The sequence below is a fragment of the Erinaceus europaeus genome, chromosome 12, assembly GCF_950295315.1.
Source record: "Erinaceus europaeus chromosome 12, mEriEur2.1, whole genome shotgun sequence".
NCBI lineage: Eukaryota > Metazoa > Chordata > Mammalia > Eulipotyphla > Erinaceidae > Erinaceus > Erinaceus europaeus.
In genome coordinates, this window is record NC_080173.1 from 47,425,278 (window position 1) to 47,446,045 (window position 20,768).

The following is a 20,768-nucleotide window of genomic DNA, read 5'->3' on the forward strand; positions in this document are numbered from 1 at the left end:
GTGATGGATTGAATCTGGGGCTTCTGAGCCTTAGGCATGAGATTCCTTTTGTATAACCATTATGCTGTCTACCCCCATCCTCACTGAGAACTCTGCCCCAATGAAATGAGCTGTCACATGAAGCCATGGATTCCCCATCATGAGCAAGTTCAAGCTGAGACCAGAGGGTAACATGTCAGGGACAAGTGACTAAAGGGACAGGGTGATCTCTTCTAAGTCTGAGCAACTGCAGTTCTCAGTGGGCAGACACAGGATGTGGATTGTGATGGAGAAAGAGGTGTGCTGGGATCAAGTTCGAGAGTTAATGTGTGATGGATGGCAAGGTGCACACGGAGTTCTGTGACTGTCGTCTCTGCCCTGGATTTATTCTTTTCCAGTTATCACTTCACTACGTAGCTGGAATCCACATACCCTACCAACCACCCAGTAGAAGGGAAGGATTAATTGTGGGTTTGCTTCTAGAATAGAAATGATCCCAGATATTCATTCAACAACTATTTATTGAGCATCTATTTGTTATGCACAAAGTTTTGTGCTGGTGCCTCAAATACCTTGGAGATTAAAGGCCTTGTCTTCCTGGGAAATCCAGATGAGTGACCAAGCAAATGACTGAGAACCCAGAAGAAGTGCAAAGAGGGAAATTAATCAGCAGCTGGGGTGAAGAGTAATGGGGCCTTGGAAACAGGGCCAAGGAGGTGACATCAGAGCTGAGGCTGGAGCGATAAGGAAACAGCCCCATGAAGGTCAGGGAGCCTTCCTGGCTTAGGGAATAGCAGGGGCAAAGGCCTCAACACAGGAATGAAGTGATCAGTGTAAGGACCAGAAGGAAGTAGAGAGAGGCTGGCTGGGTGGCAGTCTAGTGCCCTTCCACAGTGGGTCAGATATTGCCAGGATGCCAGGGCCCCACAGTGGGGCCTTCTCTCTAGAAGGTCAGGTTCCTGTGGAGTAACATAGCACATCTTTGGATACTGGAGCCATTGTTCTGACCTATTGTTCTGGCACTCACTCCGTTGCCCTTTGCTCCTCCCCAATAGTGAGTGAAGGTGGGGTGCTCCTCAAGAGGTCATGCCAACTGCCTCTGCCTCCTGCCCAGGCCTCCTTGGCTTCCTGCTCATGTGCCTTCAGTGTGGGATAGGCCTGCCTGTGGACTCCTGCTGGAACTGAATGTAGCTCCCAGGCCCAGTACCTACTGGTGGTGTCTCCTCAACCCCAGAGCTCTCGGTTTGGCTCCCCTGACTGGTCTCTGAGAGCAGTCTGGAGTCTCCTACTTGATGCTCACTTCGGGTGTGACTTCGAGCCAGTTACCTAATGTCCCCAATCTTTGGCAGATGAAATTTTACAGGAAATGGGGATTAAACTGTTCCTGGAAGAGTGGCCATGAGGATTGAATGTGATCCTTCCTGACACCCAGTAGGTGCTTCAGAAAGTCGGTTTCCTTCTTCCAGAATCCTCCTCCCCCCAAAAAGGGATCAGTTTGAGGGTGAAGGAAATGGCCCCTTGGAAGTGCTCAGTTACGGGTGTTGTTCTTCTAGGACCCAGCTCTCTTGCACTCAGCCTGGTCCAGGCTAAGGGGGAGGTTTAGGAGGATACTTACCACTGGGTTGGCCCCTCACCAGTCTGTGTGAGCGACTAGGTCTCCCTTATCGAAACCCGCTTCCTTAGCTCAGTCCCGCTGTCAGCCTGCGCTCTTCTTCTGGGTGCTCTGGACAGCGTGGCTCCTGGCACCTGCTCCAGAGGGCCGCCCAGGGGCGGGCTCGGGAAGCACGGCCGCCTGGGACTTTTGGGCTGTGGAGATTCTGCCTCTGCTCGGCCTCTTTGGTCCATAAGCCAAGACTCCCGGTTGCCTGGGGGCCACTCTCTGGGGCCGGATTGGAGCTCTTCAGGTAGGCATGGGACCATACTCCAGGCGCCCAGCTGGTGGCCGGGGTGGGGGGTGGGGTGCTGGCTCTGTCAGACTGGGGTAGACAGTCTGTGGGAGAGACAAGAACCCCAACTGACCCCAAAACTGAGGTTGAGAAGGGAGACAGGGTGAAGACAAGAAGGGCTCCTAGCCCTGGTGGGCAGGGGCAAGTTAAGGACCCCCAGCCTGGGGGGAGACTAGTCTTTAGAGTCAGGGGGCTCAACCAAATAAACCACCTTTTCCTAAAGAGTTTAGTGAACTCCCCCAATCAAGTCATCCTGTGTGCCCTGGGATCTCATCAAAACGAAATGTGGGGAGGGAAGATCTCCTAAGCTCTTTTTAGGGGCACAAAGAACACACCACCCCAACCCTCTGCCTCCCCCATTCATACCGCCTGGCCCCTCCCCCTCAAAGGGCCTCCTCTTCAGAGAAGGGCGGCCCCAGGAGTCCCCAGCTGCCCCACCCTTTCCCTCCAGCACCCAGGACTTTCCCAGCCCTGGTTTGGAAATGATAGGGGTGAGGGGCAGAGAGTTGTCTCGGGAGTAAGGCTGGCAGAGCAGGCTTGACGAGGTAAAGTCCTGCCAGGGTCCTCAGTCCTGGTGATCTGAAGAGGGGGGAACAAAACAAGGGGTTGTCCTGCACAGTTTCCTAGGTCTTGCCTGGCAGTAGGGCTGGAAAAGGGGCACTTCCCACCTTAGAGGCATTGGCTCTGTGTGGCCACATTGGACCTTGCAGGGAGAGATCCCTGTGAGAGAGCAGGAAGGACTTTCCCACTGAGGGTGGTGTGAGGTTCTTTGGGCCTTTGGGCTCTCAGTTCTCTGGGTGCACTGAACCACTCTGAAATAGCTTGTCCTACCCCACCCTCTTTCCTCACCCTGAGCTGTCAGCCTTGGGAGAAGGGAGGTGGCAGGGGAGAGAGTCCAGAGTGCTCAGTGGTGGTTCCAGGAGGCCTCACACTCTGTTAGGACAAGAACAAACTAGGCTTCTCTGCTGCCTGATATAGTTCTCTGGGTTGATTCAATGTGGAGGGGTGGGACCCCAATATTTCTGTTCAGGACTCTGTGAATGATTGGGGTGGTGACTGCCAGGGTGTGTGCTTGCTGGGCCCTGAAACCACAGGATGACTTATTTAAGACTCCTGGGGTTTAGTGGACATTAATGGAAGCCCAGAAGGTCATGGGCACTCACCACCTGACAGCTCTTTCTCTACCCTTACCCCACTTTTCTCAGGTGGCTGAGACAAATACAACCATGCCCCCTCTCTCACACACACCTTAGAAGCTGCTGCTCCATGACTGACTACAGACGACCTTGTTCCATCTTCTTCTTCTTCTTCTTTTTTTTTAGTTGGAGACAAAGAGGCTGAGGTGGAGAGAGAGAGAGAGAAAGTAAAAGAGAGGGAGTCAGGCGGTGGCACAGCAGGTTAAGCACAAGGACCGGCATAAGGATCCCGGTTCAAGCCCCTGGCTCCCCACCTGCAGGGGAGTCGCTTCATAAGCGGTGAAGCAGGCCTGCAGGTGTCTATCTTTCTCTCCCCCCCACCCCCATCTTCCCCATCTCTCTCCATTTCTCTCTGTCCTATCCAACAATGACAACATCAGTAACTACAACACTAAAACAACAAGGGCAACAAAAGGGAGAAAATAAATATTTTTTAAAAAGAATTCTTTCTCTAAAAGAAAAAGAGAAAGTAAAAGAGATCACAGTACCGAAGCTTCCTTTAATGTGGTAAGGGCAAGGTTCAAACCTGGTTTGTGCACAAGGTAAAGAAGCTCACTATCCAAGTGAGCTATTTCACCAGCCCCAGTCCCCTTTTTGAAACAAACAAACAAACAAACAAACAAACAAACAAAAACAGATGAGTGAAGCCCAGAGGAGCAGAGTTTGACCCAAGCGTGACCAGCTAGCCAGGTTCCCTTCTCAGAGGCAGGACCTGAGACTCAGATGAAGGAGATAGAAGGTAGGCTGTTGGCAGATGGGGTGGGGGGGAATAAGCAGAGTGTAAATTGGGCCTCTTAAGGGCTTAGTGAGCGAGTTCTTCATGCCCTGCCAAGGACAGGCCTGGAGCTTCCTTTCCTATCAGCCCTTTGGCAAAAACAGCTTTAGCCCAGGGACCCCTTCCTGAGACTGCAGCTGAAACAGCTCCCCACTTTGCACTTGAAAAGTCTCCAAGTTCCTTTCCACGCAGCCCTTGATGGATTGGCAGTCAGAAAATTCCACTCTTTCCACCCCACTGAAGTGCCCAAGAACCCCACTGAAACCCAGAGTCATATTTATCAGCAAGCAGTGGTGGAGGGCCAGGATGGTGGCTCAGTGATGCATGTGGAAGGCTCTGGGCTTGACTCCTGGACCACACAAAGTGATGGAGTGGAAATCTGCACTCTCTCACTTATATTTTTTTAATTTTTTAAAAATTTATTTATTTTCCTTTTTGTTGCCCTTGTTGTTTTATTGTTGTAGTTATTATTGTTGTTATTGATGTCATTGTAGTTGGATAGGACAGAGACAAATGGAGAGAGGAGGGGAAGACAGAGAGAAGGAGAGAAAGATAGACACCTGCAGACCTGCTTCACCGCCTGTGAAGCGACTCCCCTGCAGGTGGGGAGTCGGGGGCTCGAAACAGGATCCTTACGCAGGTCCTTGCTCTTTGCACCACGTGCGCTTAACCCGCTGTGCTACTGCCTGACTCCCTCTCATTCATATTTTTAAAAAATTAGTGGAACTGGGAGTTGGTGGTAGCACAGCGGGTTAAGTGCAGGTGGTACAAAGCACAGGGACCAACTTAAGGATCCTGGTTCAAGCCCCTGGCTCCCCACCTGCAGTGGGGGGGTCGCTTCACAAGGGTGAAACAGGTCTGCAGGTGTGTATCTTTCTCTCCCCCTCTCTGTCTTCCCCTCCCCTCTCCATTTCTCTCTGTTCTATCCAACAACAACAACATCAATAACAACAATAAAACAACAAGGGCAACACAAAGGGAATAAATAAATAAATATTTTTTTTAAATTAGTGGAACTAAAGCCCTGGGACCTATTCTGAATACTCCTTCCACCTTCTCCCACCTCCAGGGCCTTCAGCTGCATATGGATGGACACACAGAAAGTCTGACAGCAACCCTGCCCTCTAGGCAGTGGAGTGTGCCTGTCTTCCAGGGGGTGGCACCCTTCCACTCTTCCATGGTTTAGTCCCAACACCTCTGCTGCCCCTCCCCAGTCCACCTCTCAGGGAAGACAACACAGATGGTAACTGGCCCCCTCTTGTGTATGGGACAGACAGACACTCAAGCGCATTCATGCTCTTTCTCTCTGCCTTCACCTTGTCCAGTTTGGTTCTCTCCCTTTCTGCACCCACCTACCTTCCTTCCTCCCTTCCTTCTCTGCTTCCATCCTCTCTAGCTCTGGCCCAGGGTGTGGCATCTCCCTGTTTGGGACCCCAAATGGATAAAGCTCTGGATTTCCCCAAGAGCTCCTTTCTGAAGCTGTGAATCTCTCCCCACCCCCACCAGTAGTTCAAACCAGGACTTGGCAGATCATCATCATTATTATTATTTTGCCTCCAGGGTTATTGCTGGGGCTCAGTGCCTGCACTACAAATCGATTGCTCCTGGAGGCTATTTTTCCCCCTTTTGTTGCCTTTGTTGTTTATCATTGTTGTTATTATTATTGTTGTTGTTGCTGTCATTGTTGTTGGACAGGACAGAGAGAAATGGAGAGAGGAGGGGAAGACAGAGAGGGGGAGAGAAAGAAGATACCTGCAGACCTGCTTCACTGTTTGTGAAGCAACCTTCCTGCAGGTAGAGAGCCAGGGGCTCGAACTGGGATCCTTACTTCAGTCCTTGAGTTTCACGCCATGTGTGCTTAACCTGCTGCGCTACCGCCCAGCCCCCAGACATTATTTTTTCTTTGTTTGTTTGTGTGTTTGTTTGAATCAGAGTACCGCTCAGCTCTGGCTCATGGTGAAACTGGGGTGTGAAATTGAGAACTTAAGTGCCTCAGGCATGAAAGGTTTTTTTATATATCCACTGTGCTACCTCCCCAGTCCTGGGTTTGGCAGACAAGACTTTAAGGAGAAAGATGGCAGGACAGTGATAAAGGACTTGGGCTCCAGAATTACACAAGTGTAGATTCAGGTGCAGTCTCCAAGCCTGTTCTGTAGTTCATGAAGTGGCATAATAAGTTAATAATAGTGCCCACCTCATGGACTGTGTGTAAAAAAACATCTGACCTAAGTATGAGCTCAATAAACAGAGTTGTAATCAGAAAGAGGAGGCGGCCAAGGTCACCCTGGGTGGTAGAGAGGAAGGTAGAGAAGCTTCTAGAAGCAACTCTTATGTTGCTTTTCCATGTACTTTGAAGCAAGTATTTATCTCTTTTTCTGAGTCTCACTTTCCTTGCCTGTTAAAGAGGTGTGTGAGCCATGTCCCATCCAAGTAGAGCTGCAGCTGGGGTGAGTCATGCTGGTTTGGAAGAAGGGCAAACAAGGGGGTGCCGAAAGGCTGGTGTCACGGCAAGTGTCAGACAGACCCGGGGTATCCTACACTCTGCTCACCCCTCAAATTTTTCTGACTGGAAGCCCTAGCATAGCTGTAGTGGTGTCAGTCTGCAGGGGACAGCTGAGAGGCGTGGGTCAAGCAGGGCAGGCTGCAGCAAGTCCAGAAGTCTGGCTGCGGGGACACAATTAGCCCCAAAATTCATGCAGGTCCTCTGAGCCCAGAGGCTGTATATCATGGGGGTTTAATCAGCCCCTGGCAGATAGTTGTCTGTTCTCTTGGGCCATGTCCTCAGCCTGCCTGTCATAAATTGCACTGATATTTCAAAATCCTCCTATCTCCTTGTTGGTGGAGTAGACAGCTCTCCTTGGAGCAGCCAGGAAAATCTCATCCCCTGAAGCCTCTCCCTGCTGTCTAACTGGACGCTCTCCCTGGCCCAACCAAACACACCACACACACACACACACACACACACACACACACACACACACACACACTTGCACCTGGTACTTTCTTCCTGCCTCCATCCTCCTGCTGGCAGAGCAGAGAATAGCTGTGCCGACCTCCAACAAGAAGTGAGAAGGTGCAGAATATTTGGGGTGCTCAAATGCAGCCCTGGAAGGGTCTCCTTCCAGGAGATGATGATGAGCATGGCCTTCCAGTGTATCCTCTCTGGAAGGAGATGTGCCCTGGATGCCAGATATGATAACCAGGTGCCCAGTGTGTGGCTAAGGGACACCCTAGTTGCTCCAGGAACAGGAAAAGGTGGGGGTCACCATCCTCTCAGCAGTTAAGACTTTCCACATCTTCTTGCTTGACCTTGCTGCTCCATCTGAAGGCCATCTCTGGTACTGCATCCCAGGCCCAGGCGAGGTTGCGAATGTTCCTCCCTCAAATCACTAGGTGCCATACACTTGTTTACTGAGGCTGTAGTGACAAATGCTCCAAACCTGGTGGCCTAAACAACAGAAATGTATTGTCTCTAAGTTCTGGAGGCTAGACTCGGAAATCAAGGTATGAATAGGATTGCCCACCCCACCACCCACCACCTCTTCTTCTTTTCTTTTTCTTTTATTAATTTCTCTTTCTTTCTTTCGCTTTCAGGGTTATCACTGGAACTCTGTGCCAGCATTAAGAATCCACCTCTCCTGGCGGCCATTTCCCCCCCTCCCATTTTATTCGATAGGACAGAGAAAAATTGAGAAGGGAGGGGGAGACAGAGAAGGAAAGAGAAAAGTAGACACCTACAGACCTGCTTCACCATTTGTGAAGTGTCTCCACTGAAGATGGGGAGCCGGGGCTCGAACTCAGGTCCTTGTGCATAATATTATGTGTGCCCCCACTTTTTATTATTTTTATTTATTATTTATTAATTTATTTATTTATTCCTTTTTGTTGCCCTTGTTGTTTTATTGTTGTAGTTATTGTTGTTGTCATCATTGTTGGATAGGACAGAGAGAAATGGAGAGAGGAGGGGAAGACAGAGAGGGAGAGAGAAAGATAGACACCTGCAGACCTGCTTCAACGCTTGTGAAGCGGCTCCCCTGCAGGTGGGGAGCCGGGGGCTCGAACCGGGATCCTTATGCTGGTCCTGGCGCTTTGCCCCACGTGCGCTTAACCCACTGTGCTACCACCCGACTCCCTTTATTTTTAATTTTTTACTTGTTTATTCCCTTTCGTTGCCCTTGTTTTATTGTTGTAGTAATTATCGTTGTTGTTATTGATGTTGTTATTGGATAGGACAGAGAGAAATGGAGAGAGAAGGGGAAGACAGAGGGGGAGAGAAAGATACCTGCAAACCTGCTTCACCACCTGTGAAACAACTCCCCTGCAGGTTGAGGAGCTGGGGCTCGAACCGGGATCCTTATGCTGGTCCTTGCACTTTGTGTGCATGTGCCACGTACACTTAACCCGCTGCACTACCACCCAATTCCCCCCACCCTACTTCTTAATTCAGGGCCAGGGAGTGAACCCAGGGCCTTGAGAATGTGTGAAATTCCTGAGTGAGCTCCTTGGCATGATTCATAGTCTTTATTTAAAATAAAATTGAAAAAATAATTGTTTTAGTTCAGATGAGGTAGAGAAAGAGGTGGCAGAGCATCCCTCCAGTCAGAAAAATTTGAGGTGTGAGCAAAGTGTAGAATATACACCTGCATCTGTCTGACACCCTCCATGACACCAGCCACCATGACATGATGCCAAGCATCCACTGGGAGTCTCCGGTGTGCAAATCATGTGCCCTGCCAGCTGGGCTATTTTCTTGGCCATTATTCTTTCTTTCTTTTCCTTCCTCCTTCTTCTCATCTGCCGCCACCTCCTCCTCCTCCTTTTGTTTTGTGAGGGAGAAGAGATAGAGAGAGAGGAGAGACACCCCGGCACTGTTCCACAGTCCATGGGGCTCCCCTGGTGCCATCTATGATGGTCTCACATGGTGCAGGACTTGAACCCAAGGCCTTGTGCCCGATAAATCATGTGCTCCAACCCAATAAGCTGTCAATCAACAACTCCTTGCTTGCAGTCTCTGGTGTTCCCATAGAAGCATCACCCCATCTCTGCCTTTATCTTCACTTGGTATTTTCCCTGTTCCTGGTTGTGTTCATAGTCTCCCTTTCATAAGAACCAGTCACACTGAACTAGGGGCCTACTCTACTCCCCCAGTATAGCCTCTCATCTTAAGTGATTCTATCTGCAATCACTCTGTTTCCAAGTAAGACCACATTGGGTCGCCCGGGAGCTGACACAGTGAATCAGCTGTTGAACTCTCACCACTCATGTCCCAGAGTGGTGCTCTGGTTCTTCCTTTCTCTCTGTCTCTCCTCTCTCATAAATAAATAAACAAACAAATCTTTTTAAAGACCGCATCAGATGAGCTGGGGGTTAGGATTTTGACTAGAATCTTGGATGGATCACAATTCAACATATGGAGAGTCTCAGATATTTAGTGAGAATCTTGTTCCATATCATGGACACAGTAGCACTGTAACACAGCCCACACTGACATGCTCACAGACTGCATGACACAGACTCACCTCAACAAATGATGGGGTCACAGAGGTACAGTGACCCGTGTACACCAGGACAGAGTCACAGGGTGACAGATCAGGTGACTCCACTCACTGCAAAACACAGTGACTAGGAACTGTTTATTTCTTTTTTTCTAAATAATTTTTTAAATATTTATTTATTCCCTTTTGTCACCCTTGTTGTTTTATTATTGTAGTTATTCTTATAGTTATTGATGTCATCGTTGCTGGATAGGACAGAGAGAAATGGAGAGAGGAGGGGAAGACAGAGAGGGGAAGAGAAAGATAAGACACCTGCAGACCTGCTTCACCGCCTGTGAAGTGACTCTCCTGCAGGTGGAGAGCCCGGGGTTCAAACTAAGATCCTTATGCCGGTCCTTGCACTTTGAGCCACCTGCGCTTAACCTGCTGCGCTACTGTCCAACTCCCTAAATAAATTTTTTAAAATTTTCACTGAAAGAGAGAGACAAAGATAGATAAGAGAGACCAGAGCACTGCTCAGCTCTGGCTTATGATGGTACTAGGCACTGAATCTGGGACTTCAGAGACTCAAGCATAATTTTTTTTTTTGCATAACCATTATACTGTCTCCCCAGCCAATAACAGCTGACTTTTAGGACACTGAAATGTGTCATTCATATAGCTCAGCTCATCTAATCATCACAGTGTGCCTGTGACTTCGGAACTAGTATTTATCAGCCCCATTTTACAGAGATGCTAGAGGCTCTGGTTCCACAGATGGTATGTGGCAGAACTGAGAGTCAAACCCAGGTTTGAATTGATATACAGCTCATGCTTTTGCCCCTCTGATCTAGTAATATGCTTTGGTGCTGTAGTCTCTTTCATTCTTCTCTGTCTCTAAAATAAATAAACAAATAAGTAAATAAATAAATAAAATGTTTTTAAAAAGAGGTCTAGAGAGGTAATATAGTGGTTATGCATAAAGACTTTCATGCCTGAGGCTCCAAAGTCCCAGGTTCAATTCCCTGTACCACCATAAGTCATAACCAAGCCGATGGGGCTGAGTGATGGTGCACCTGGTTGAGTGCACGTATTACAATGTGCAAGGACCCAGGTTCAAGCCCCCAGTCCCCACCTGCAGGGGGAAAGCTTTGCTAGTGGTGAAGCAGAGCTGCAGGTGTCTCTCTGTCTCTCTCCCTCTCTATCATCCCCTTCCCTCTTGATTTCTGGCTGTCTCTATCCAATAAATAAAGATTTTTTAAAAATTTTTTTAAAAAGGACCAAGCCGTGTTCTAGTCAAAAGAAAAATAAATAAATACTAATAATAAGTTGGGCCAAGAAACAGTTCAGCTGCCTCTCACATGTTTGAAGTCTTTCTTTTCTGGCACAGCATTAAGAAAAAAAAAAAATTTAAGTCCCTCTCTGCACAATCACATTCTGGGGTACTAGGAGTCAGGATTTCAACATATAAAATAGAGCAGAAACACAATTCAACAGGTGAAATCTCCCTTCATAGAAGCCTTGCTTTGAAGCTCCCCTAGTCCAGTCTGAAGGACGGACTGAATCCCTGAGGTCAGAAATTCTAGGGGTGGGGTGGGGGGAGCACAGACCTTGCAGTTAAAGCCTCTAGCCTGAACCAGAGACTGGAGACATGCTCACAGCTTCCAGGAGGCACAAATGAACACAGTTTAGCCTAAGGCAGAATATGGCATTCCACATTCCAACTAGAGGCAGAGTCAGGGGGAGCTTCAGAGAAGTGAATTGGAAATGAAAGACTGTCTGTGGACACTGAGGGGCCTGGAGGGGTGGTGTGTATAATCTGCAGGACCTGTAGGTGTGTGTGTGTGTGTGTGTGTGTGTGTGTGTGTGTGTGTGTGTAACAGAAACTGAGAGACAAAGATGGGAGAGGCTGTTTTCAGTGACCAGGCAACAGCTCCTAGTTCTCTGATGAAAACATCAACTGCTGCCATGGCCTGGGTGGCCAAGAGCCACATGGGTAGAAATGGCGTCACACACTCACTGTAAATGTCACCAGCCAAGCTCTGGAAACAGGGAGGTTAGGTTTCTGTAACCACGGTTCTGGCCAGCAGCCACAGTGGCTGCAGCAAGTGCCATGTGCCCGTCTGTCAAGGGCTGCCAGTGTTTGCCTGGAGCTGGAGTCAAGTCCTGTGTATTTTGAAAAGATTTGTTTATTTGTTTGGATGGAACTTAGGACCTCATGCTTAAGAATTCAATGCTTGGGAGTCGGGAGGTAGCGCAGCGGGTTAAGCGCACGTGGCGCAAAGCGCAAGGACGGGCCTAAGGATCCCGGTTCGAGCCCCGGGACCCCTACCTGCAAGGGCGTCGCTTCACAGGTGGTGAAGCAGGTCTGCAGGTGTCTATCTTTCTCTCCCCTTCTCTGTCTTCCTCTCCTCTCTCCATTTCTCTCTGTCCTATCCAAGAACGCCGACATCAATAACAAGAATAATAAATACAACAATAAAACAACAAGGGCAACAAAAGGGAATAAATAAATATATAAGTTCAATGCTTTGTCCACTATGCCACCTCCAGGGCTGCCTAAAGTATTTTTCTTAGACATCTATAAATATAGTCTGTACTGGGGGGTCTGGCGTTAGCACAGTGGGTTAAGCGCACATGGCACGAAGCCCAAGGACTGGCTCAAGGATCCGGGTTCGAACCCGGCTCCCCACCTACACGGGAGTTGCTTCACAAGTGGTGAAGCAGGTCTGCAGGTGTCTATCTTTCTCTCCCCCTTTCTGTCTTCCCCTCCTCTCTCAATTTCTCTCTGTCCTATCCAATAACAGCAGCATCAATGGCAACAATAACAATGACAACAACAAGGGCAACAAAATTAGAAAAATCACCTCCAGGAGCAGTGGATTCGTGGCGCAGGCACCAAGCCCAGCAATAACCCTGGAGGCAAAAAAAATCCTGTATTATAATTATCAACTATTCATGAGTTACCTATATTGCAAATATTTCCCATGAGTTCTTACTAGTTTTGTCTGTGGCATATTTTCTTTCTTTTTTTTTAAGATTTTAAAAAACATTTTTATTTACTTATTATTGAATAGAGACAGAGAGAAATTGAGAGGAAAGAGGGTGATACAGAGGGAAAGAGACAGAGACACCTACAGCCCTGCTTTACCATATATGAAGCTTTCCTCCTGCAGGTGGGGGCCAGGGGCTTGAACCTGTGTCCTTGCACACTGTAATGTGTGCACTCCTGGCCCCTTGTGGCATGTTTTCTTTAACTTGTTAAGTTTATTTATTAATGAGACATAAGAGGGAGAGAGAATCAGAGCACCATTCTGACACACTTGATGCCAGGGACCCAACTTGGGTGCTCATGCTTGAGAGTTTAAGGCTTTATCTGCTGTGTCAACTCCTGGGCTGCTTAGTCCTGTGTTAATACTGCTTTGTTCTCAGTTGACCTCAGTTATGATCCTTTTTGTTATTCGGGGCTTTGGGACTCTCCTGCTGGGCTATCAAACAGGCATATTGGGGTCCTGAGTCCCTCCTACTCTGTCCACACAGCACTCAGCCTCTGTCTCCTTCTTTGTTCAGGTATGAAGCGGCCACTGAGCCCCTCACCCCCTGCTGAGGAGCCCCCTATATCTGAAGCTGCAGATTGCTCCCCTCAACCCCCAGAACTGCCTAAGTCCAAGAGGGAAAGGAAACAGCCATCCTACACGCTCTGTGACGTCTGCAACATTCAGCTAAACTCAGCAGCCCAGGCACAGGTGCACTGCGGGGGCCGTGCCCACCAGAGGCGGCTGCGCCAACTCAGCCTGGGGAAGACCCCCACCGGGCCAGGTCAGTGTGGAGGGGCTGCGTGCCCACAGATGTAAGCTGGGCCCTTCTGAGGGGCTCTGGGTCTGTGATCTTCCTCTCTAGGGTCTTGTGGCCTGCAGTCCCTTTCTGCCATTCCCACCCCACACACACATACACATCCTATTGAATTTTATTTGGTTTGGACAACCCTCTGTAAGGGTCTGTCAGGATCTGAGGATCAATATAGGTCTGAGCCGCCCTCTTGAGGTCTTAATGGAGTTTGAGAGTTTTTCTAAAATATTTTTATCTTTGTTTATTTTATTTTTCTTATATTTGATATATTGTATTTCTTATATTTGATAGAACAGCCAGAAGCTGAGATGGAAAGGGAGCTAGAGAAGGAGAGGAAGAGGGACACCTGCAACATTGCTTCACCATTTGTGTGCATTCACTTGGGCCACCATCTGGCCCCCGAGATAGAGCTTTTTAAGATTTATTAATTGTGAGAGTCGGGTGGTAGCACAGCGGGTTAAGCACAGGTGGCGCAAAGCACGAGGACTGGTGTAAGGATCCTGGTTCGAGCCCCTTGTTCCCCACCTGTAGGGGGGTCGCTTCACAAGCGGTGAAGCAAGTCTTCAGGTATCTATCTTTCTCTCCCCCTCTGTGTCTTCCCCTCCTCTCTCCATTTCTCTCTGTCCTATCCAACAACGATGACATCAATAACAACAACAATAATAACTACAACAACAATAAAACAACAAGGGGCAACAAAAGGGAATAAGTAAATGAATAAATATTTTTTTAGAAGATTTATTAATTGTGATGTGGAAGGTGGTTCAGTGGAGAAAGAGTTGGACTCTCAAGCATCAGTTCAAGTCCAGATTATCTTTTTCTATATATCTCTTTCTCAATGACAAGTAAATAAATCTTGAGTAGAGAGAGGCAGTATAATGGTTATGCAAAAGACTTTCATGCCAGAGACTCCAAAGTCCCAAGTTAAATCCCCTGTACCACCATAAACCAGAGCTGAGCAGTGCTATGGTGAATAAATAAATAAATAAATAAATCTTTAGAAAACAATTTATTCATTTTTATGAGAGAGAGAAAGAGAGAGAGAGAGAGGGAGGGAGAGAGAGAGAAGAGTGCATTGCTTAGTTCTGGCTTATGGTGGTGCCTGGGATTGAACCTGAGGCCTCTGGGGCCTCAGACATTCAAGTCCTATGCTCTAACTCCTCAGGCTATGGGATCTTTTTTGTCTTTGTTACTGTTTGTTTGTTTTTGCCACTAGGGTTCTTGCTGGGCCTTAGTGCATGTACAAATCCACTACTCCCAGTGGCCATTTTCTTTTCTTTCTCCCCCCCCCCCCCTTTGTTTTTGATATGGGGCAAGGGGCAGGTAGACAGACAATAGGAAGAAGAGTTATCTGCAGCCCCCTAGCAGGGCTAGTCTTTTAGGCAAGAGTACCCCAGATTCCTGCTCTGTTCTTTAAGGACCAGGGCTGGTAAGGTCTGTTGAGGACAGACCAGGACGCCCCTCTCCTTTAGCTGCTGAACTCCAGCAGCAACTGCTGCCTCTCCCTGCCTGGGGTGACTCTGCCAGGTTTGGCTGCCAGGACTGAGGGGGCTGCTGGTTACACAGCAGATTTCTGGGGGGGGTGAGTGAATGCATTTGTGAGGGGAATAGCAGCTGACAGGCACACAGGGAACACGGCGGGGGGGGGGGGGGGGGAATAAAGACAGTGGACTGCTGGCTGTAGGGGGAGCAGAAACAAAAACAAGCCCTGTGTGGGGAGGTGGAAGCTGGCACTTCTGCCTGACTCTTGGGGGTGGCCACTGGAAACCTACCTAGGAGCCCAGGTTAGTAGCTTTGAAGCACACTCTGGACTGTCTAGAAGGGCTGCCTGATCTTTCAGTGAATATTCAGGAAGCACCTACTCTTTTCCCTGAGTGCTTGAGGCTGGAGACAAACTCTGTGCTTTCTCCTCACTATTTTTTTTTTTTTTTGCCTCCAGGGTTATTGCTAGGGCTTAGTGCCTGCACCATGAATCCACTGCTCCTGGAGGCTATTTTTTCTCCTTTTGTTGTCCTTGTTATCTTATCATTGTTGTGGTTATTACTATTGTTATTATTGTCATTGTTGTTGGATAGGACAGAGAGAGACCGAGAGAGGAGGGAAAGACATAGAAGAGGAGAAAATGACAGACACATGAAGACCTGCTTCACCACCTGTGAAGGGACCCCCCCCCTGCAGGTGGGGAGACTCGAACCAGGATCCTTATCCTGCTCCTTGAGCTTCGTGCCATGTGCACTTAACCCACTGCACTACTGCCTGACCCCAAATAAAATTTTTTAAAAAAAAACATTTTTTACTCTAGAAGGTGAACTATCTCCTGCTTACCAATACTTTTGACAGATTTCTATGTGAAACTGCTGTTTTGAAGATCTGTGGTTTCTCCCCCAGATCTGTTGAGTTATTATTCACACAAAACAACTGTAAACTTGAGGTGCAAAATGTGATTTTAAAAACCCTGATAATCAGCAACATGTATATGTTGCAAAATTAATACATTTTATGTAATACAGGTTAATTAATATCTCCATCACCTTACATTGAATGTGTGTATAACATTTAGGATCTACTCTTTTAATAACTTTCAAATATGTAAACAGTATTGCTAATTACAGTCAACATGCCGTGCATTAGAGCCCTAGGTTTAATATATCTTTTTGTTTTGTTTTGTTTTGTTTTTTTAATTTAAAAAAATTTTTATTTATTTGTTATTGGATAGAGACAGAGAGAAACAGAGAGAATGGGGAGATAGAGAGGAAGAGAGACACCTGCAGACCTGCTTCACCGCCTGTGAAGCGACTCCCCTGCAGATGGGGAGTGAGGGGCTTGAACCCGGAGCCTAACTGGTCCTTGCGCTTTACGCCACGTATGCTTAATCTGCTGCGCTACCGCCGGACTCTCGGTTTAATATATCTTAAAGTTGAGAATCTCTGCCCTTTGACCAGCAGCTCACTCTGTCTCCCATTTCTGTCCCTCCCCTACTCTCCCTGGAAAATGCCAGTCTACTCTGTTTCTACGAGTTTGGCTATTTTAGATACTGCATATAAGTGAAAACATACAGTATTTTCTGGGGCTTCATATTGTGAAAATATGCCATATTTACTGTCACGGAAGATCTATCTAAATAAGCATTGGACTTGGGAGTTGGGTGGTAGCGCAGTGGGTTAAGCGAAGCGCCAGCCAGGACAGGCGTAAGGATCCCGGTTCGAGCCCCCAGCTCCCCACCTGCAGGGGAGTCACTTCACAGGCAGTGAAGCAGGTCTGCAGGTGTCTATCTTTCTCTCCCCCTCTCTGGCTTCCTCTCCTCCCTCCATTTCTGTCTGTTCTATCTAACAACGACATCAATAATAACTAGAACAATAAGGGAATCTGGCGGTGGTGCAGAGGGTTAAGCGCACGTGGCGCAAAGCGCAAGGACCGGCATAAGGATCCCGGTTGGAGGCTCCGGCTCCCCACCTGCAGGGGGGTCGCTTCACAGGCAGTGAAGCAGGTCTATAGGTGTCTGTCTTTCTCTCCCCCTTTCTGTCTTCCCCTCCTTTCTCCATTTCTCTGTCCTATCCAACAACAATGACATTAATAACCACAACAATGTTGGGCAACAAAAAGATAAAATAAATAAATCTAAAAATAATTTTAAAAAATAACTACAACAATAAAACAACAAGGGCAACAAAAGGGAATATATATATATATATATATATATATATATATATATATATATATATATATATATACATTGTACTCTCAAGCATGAGTTCCCTGAGTTCAATCTTCAGTATTGCATGTGCCAGAGTGATGCTTTGGTTCTCTGTCTCTCTCTTATCTTTCTCATCATTATTTAAAAAATTTATTTATTTAACATTTTAGTTTATTCATTTTATTGACAGAGACAAAGAAATTGAGAGAAAGGGAAAATAGGGAGACAGACACCTGAAGCACTACTTCATTGTTCATGAAGCTCCCCTGCTAGTGGGGGGTGGGGCTCTAACTTGAGTCTTTGCACACTGTGACATGTGTGCTCAAGTGGGTGGACCACTTCCCAGCAATCCTAACTCTTTAAAGAATAAACCTAGTAAGAGAAATAAAGGAAGAAAGAAAGAAGGAAAGAAGGAAGAAAGGAAGGAAGGAAGAAAGGAAGGGAGGGAGGAAGAAAGAAAGAAAGAAAGAAAGAGAGAAAGAAAAGAAAGAAAGGAAGGAAGAAAGAAAGAAAAAGGGGAGGAAGGTAAGAAGGATGGAAGAAGGAAAGATTCAGAAGGAAGCAGGGTTAATGGGCAGTGATGACTGGTGTACGGGGAGGCCACTGCGTCCCCTTCTCCTTATAACAGAGCCTCTTTGTGCTCTGCTTCCTGGGTAGGGGTCTCTGTGATACAAGCCCTTCCCTTTCCTTTTGTCCCCTGTCCCCTACCACACTAAGGTGGAGAGAGCAGGTGGACTTTGGCAAGGAAACAGCACCAGCTGCCTGTGGCCAGGTTTAACAGTTAAGACTCCCAGAAGAAAGGGGACTCTTTCTCCTGGTCTGCCTATTTCCTCACCTGGGTCCTAGGTTTGGAGGAGTCCCCAAGGACCTGGATTATGTTCAATATACTCCTGTTCAGATTGTTCAGTGGGGTCTGGTGTAAGTGACAAGTCACTGCCTCTCCAGTCTCATGCGTGTCCTCTCAGCCCCTGAGCTGGCCTGAGCAGTGCTCCAAGGATACCATCCTGAGCCGGACTCGGTGCCTGTCCTTTATGACTGACTGCCTCAAGGTGTAAGCAGTCCTGTGGGAACACAGTAGGTCGGGGTGACAGTTGTGACTAGGATGAAGATGAAGGGTTCCCAAATGTCTGAGAAACCTGGAATTCTGTGGCTCCCGTGAGAGAACTTATCTTCCACTGGCCTGGTGGTAGCATCAGAACATCATGCATGCTGGGAATAGAATGCAGGACCTCATGCTTGAGAGTCCAGTGATCATTCCTCTGGTCGTAAATTTATTTTTTTTTAATATTTTCCATTTTTTATTTGTAAGTAATAGTGAGTTACAAGATTTTAAAGTTTATTTTATATAACTACAATATATAGTTTTAAAGTTTATTTTAAAGTTTATTTTATAGGGGGTCGGGCGGTGGCGCAGTGGGTTAAGCGCATGTGGCGCAAAGCGCAGGGACCGGCGTAAGAATCCCGGTTCGAGCCCCCGGCTCCCCACCTGCAGGGGAGTCGCTTCACAGGCGGTGAAGCAGGTCTGCAGGTGTCTATCTTTCTCTCCCCTTCTCTGTCTTCCCCTCCTCTCTCCATTTCTCTCTGTCCTATCCAACAACGAATTGAGTCAACAAGGGCAATAATAATAATAACCACAACGAAGCTACAACAAGGGCAACAAAAGGGGGGAAAAATGGCCTCCAGGAGCGGTGGATTCATGGTGCAGGCACCGAGCCCAGCAATAACCCTGGAGGAGGAAAAAAAAAAGTTTATTTTATATAACTACAATATATAGTTTCACACCACACCCACCACCAAATAAATTTCTGTGTCCTCACCCTCCCACCTCCCAAAGATAATTGTTCTTGCTTCTGATTTTTTTTTTTGTAAATTCATGTGTATCAGATCTCTAGATTCCACATATGAGTGAACCATCCAGCATTTGTCTTCCTTTTTTTTTTTTTTTTTGCCTCCACGTTTATCACTAGGGCTCATGTCTTATAGTATGAATCCACTGCTCCTGGAGGCTATATTTTCTCCATTGTTGTTGTTGCTGTTAATCGTTACTCCTGTTGCTGTTGTTGGATAGGACAGAGATAAATTGAGAGAGGAGGGCCGAATGGTGGCACACCTGGTTAAGCGCACACATTATAGTGCACAAGGACCCATGTTCAAGCTCCCCGTTCCCACCTGTAGAGGGAAAGCTTTGCAAGTGGTGAAGCAGTGTTGCAGGTGTCTCTCTGTCCCTCTCCCTCTCCAACTCCCCCTCCTCTCAATTTCTGGCTGTCTATAACAAATAAATAAAGATAATAAAATATTTTTTAAAAAAAAGAAAAAAGAAATTGAGACAGGAGGGGAAGACAGAGAGGGGGAGAGAAAAGATAGACACCTGCAGACCTGCTTCATTACTTGTGAAGTGACCCACACACACACAGGTGGGAGCTGGAGGCTCAAACCGGGATCCTTGTATTTCGTACTATGTGCACTTAACCAAGTGCACCACCTCCGTCTCTCACTCTTTACTTGTTTTGTTAAGCATAATCACATCCAGGTCAATCCATTTTATTCCAAAGGACACAATACCATCTTTTTATTGCAGAGTAGTATTCCAGCATATCCCATAACTTCTTTAGCCAGTCATCTATTGTGTCTATTAATTTGTCTCTTTAATTCTCTGAGAGTTGACAGAGAGAGAGCAGTTCCCCACAAGAGGATACTCTCCTGCCTGAGGAAGGTATGGGGACAAAGGAATTTGGCCAGGACCCCATTATGCTGATTGTCTTTCCCTGTTTGGGGGACCGGGCAGAGGTGTGGTCCTGTAAGATGTGGTTAAGCCAGGTTGGAGAATCTTCTGATAAGACATGAGTTACACCCCACTTTCTGCAGGCTTGAGTGGCCCAGACATGCATTGTTCCCAGACACATGAGGGCAGTCATGTGATAGCTGGGAGGGCCACTGTTGATGGGGATGGGGGGCACTGAAGGTAGGGGTGGGATGGTGCAGTCAGGCCACAAGGAACCCCCTTCTCTGGGAAGCCTCCTGGAGCTGTCACTTTGATTAGGGGTCTTCAGGGCTGGCATCTTGCACAGTGACAGGCTGTCACAGGCAGTGAGCCGGGACCCTCTCCTGTTCAGTCCCCAAGGCTGGGGGTGGGGGTGGGGTCATTTCTTTCTGAGTGTTCTCACTATTGCCTAAATCAGAGGCCTCCCTTCTTGGTCTCTCCCTGCTGCCTAGTCTCCTACACAGGAGGCCCTTTCATTCTTCATGAATGTGTCCTGAACCATCTCTCACCCCCCTCTGCCCCTCCTTTCTTGCAAGGTATTGGACACCAGGAACCCCGCCTGAACAAGGCTGAACTCAATGACCCTATTGATCTCTCTCTCTCTCTCCTCTCTTCTGTCTCTCCCCCTCTCTCACACACACTCCTTAACAACTCTGCTGGTTCTTGAACATCTGTAGAAAGCTTACTGGCTCACTCTGGCTCCAGCCTCTTGTATGCATGGTGGGTCAACACAAGTGCAGGACAGGATGACCTGCCCCAGCCACCAGCCAAGCATCTACTTACAACTGCACTGCTTGCAGAGCACCTACCATGTAACCTAACGACTCCCCACCCCCACCCTAGTCATCGTGATGGCACTCAGCTTGCACTGGAGCTCAGACAGGCTAAGCAACATATTCAAACCACACAGCTGCACTCAACTTCTAGCATTCCTGACTCTAAATCCTACCACACGGGAGTCGGGTAGCGCAGCAGGTTAAGCGCAGGCGATGTAAAGCGTAAGGACCGGTGTAAGGATCCCAGTTCGAGCCCCCAGCTCCCCACCTGCAGGGGAGTCACTTTGCAATTGGTGAAGCAGGTCTGCAGGTGTCTAT

At 47.8% G+C, this 20,768-nt stretch overlaps 1 protein-coding gene across 4 annotated transcripts in view; it reads left to right on the forward strand.

Annotated features, from left to right (window-relative positions):
* Window positions 1-12,942: 12,942 nt before the first annotated feature.
* ZNF385C (zinc finger protein 385C) overlaps window positions 12,943-20,768 on the forward strand; it is a 43,744-nt gene continuing 35,918 nt past the window's right edge. For all 4 annotated transcript variants that reach the window (XM_060203497.1, XM_060203499.1, XM_060203498.1 and 1 more), the window contains exon 1: window positions 12,943-13,189. In XM_060203497.1, the coding sequence (XP_060059480.1) occupies window positions 12,943-13,189 (247 nt within the window). The remainder of the gene's footprint in view (window positions 13,190-20,768) is intronic.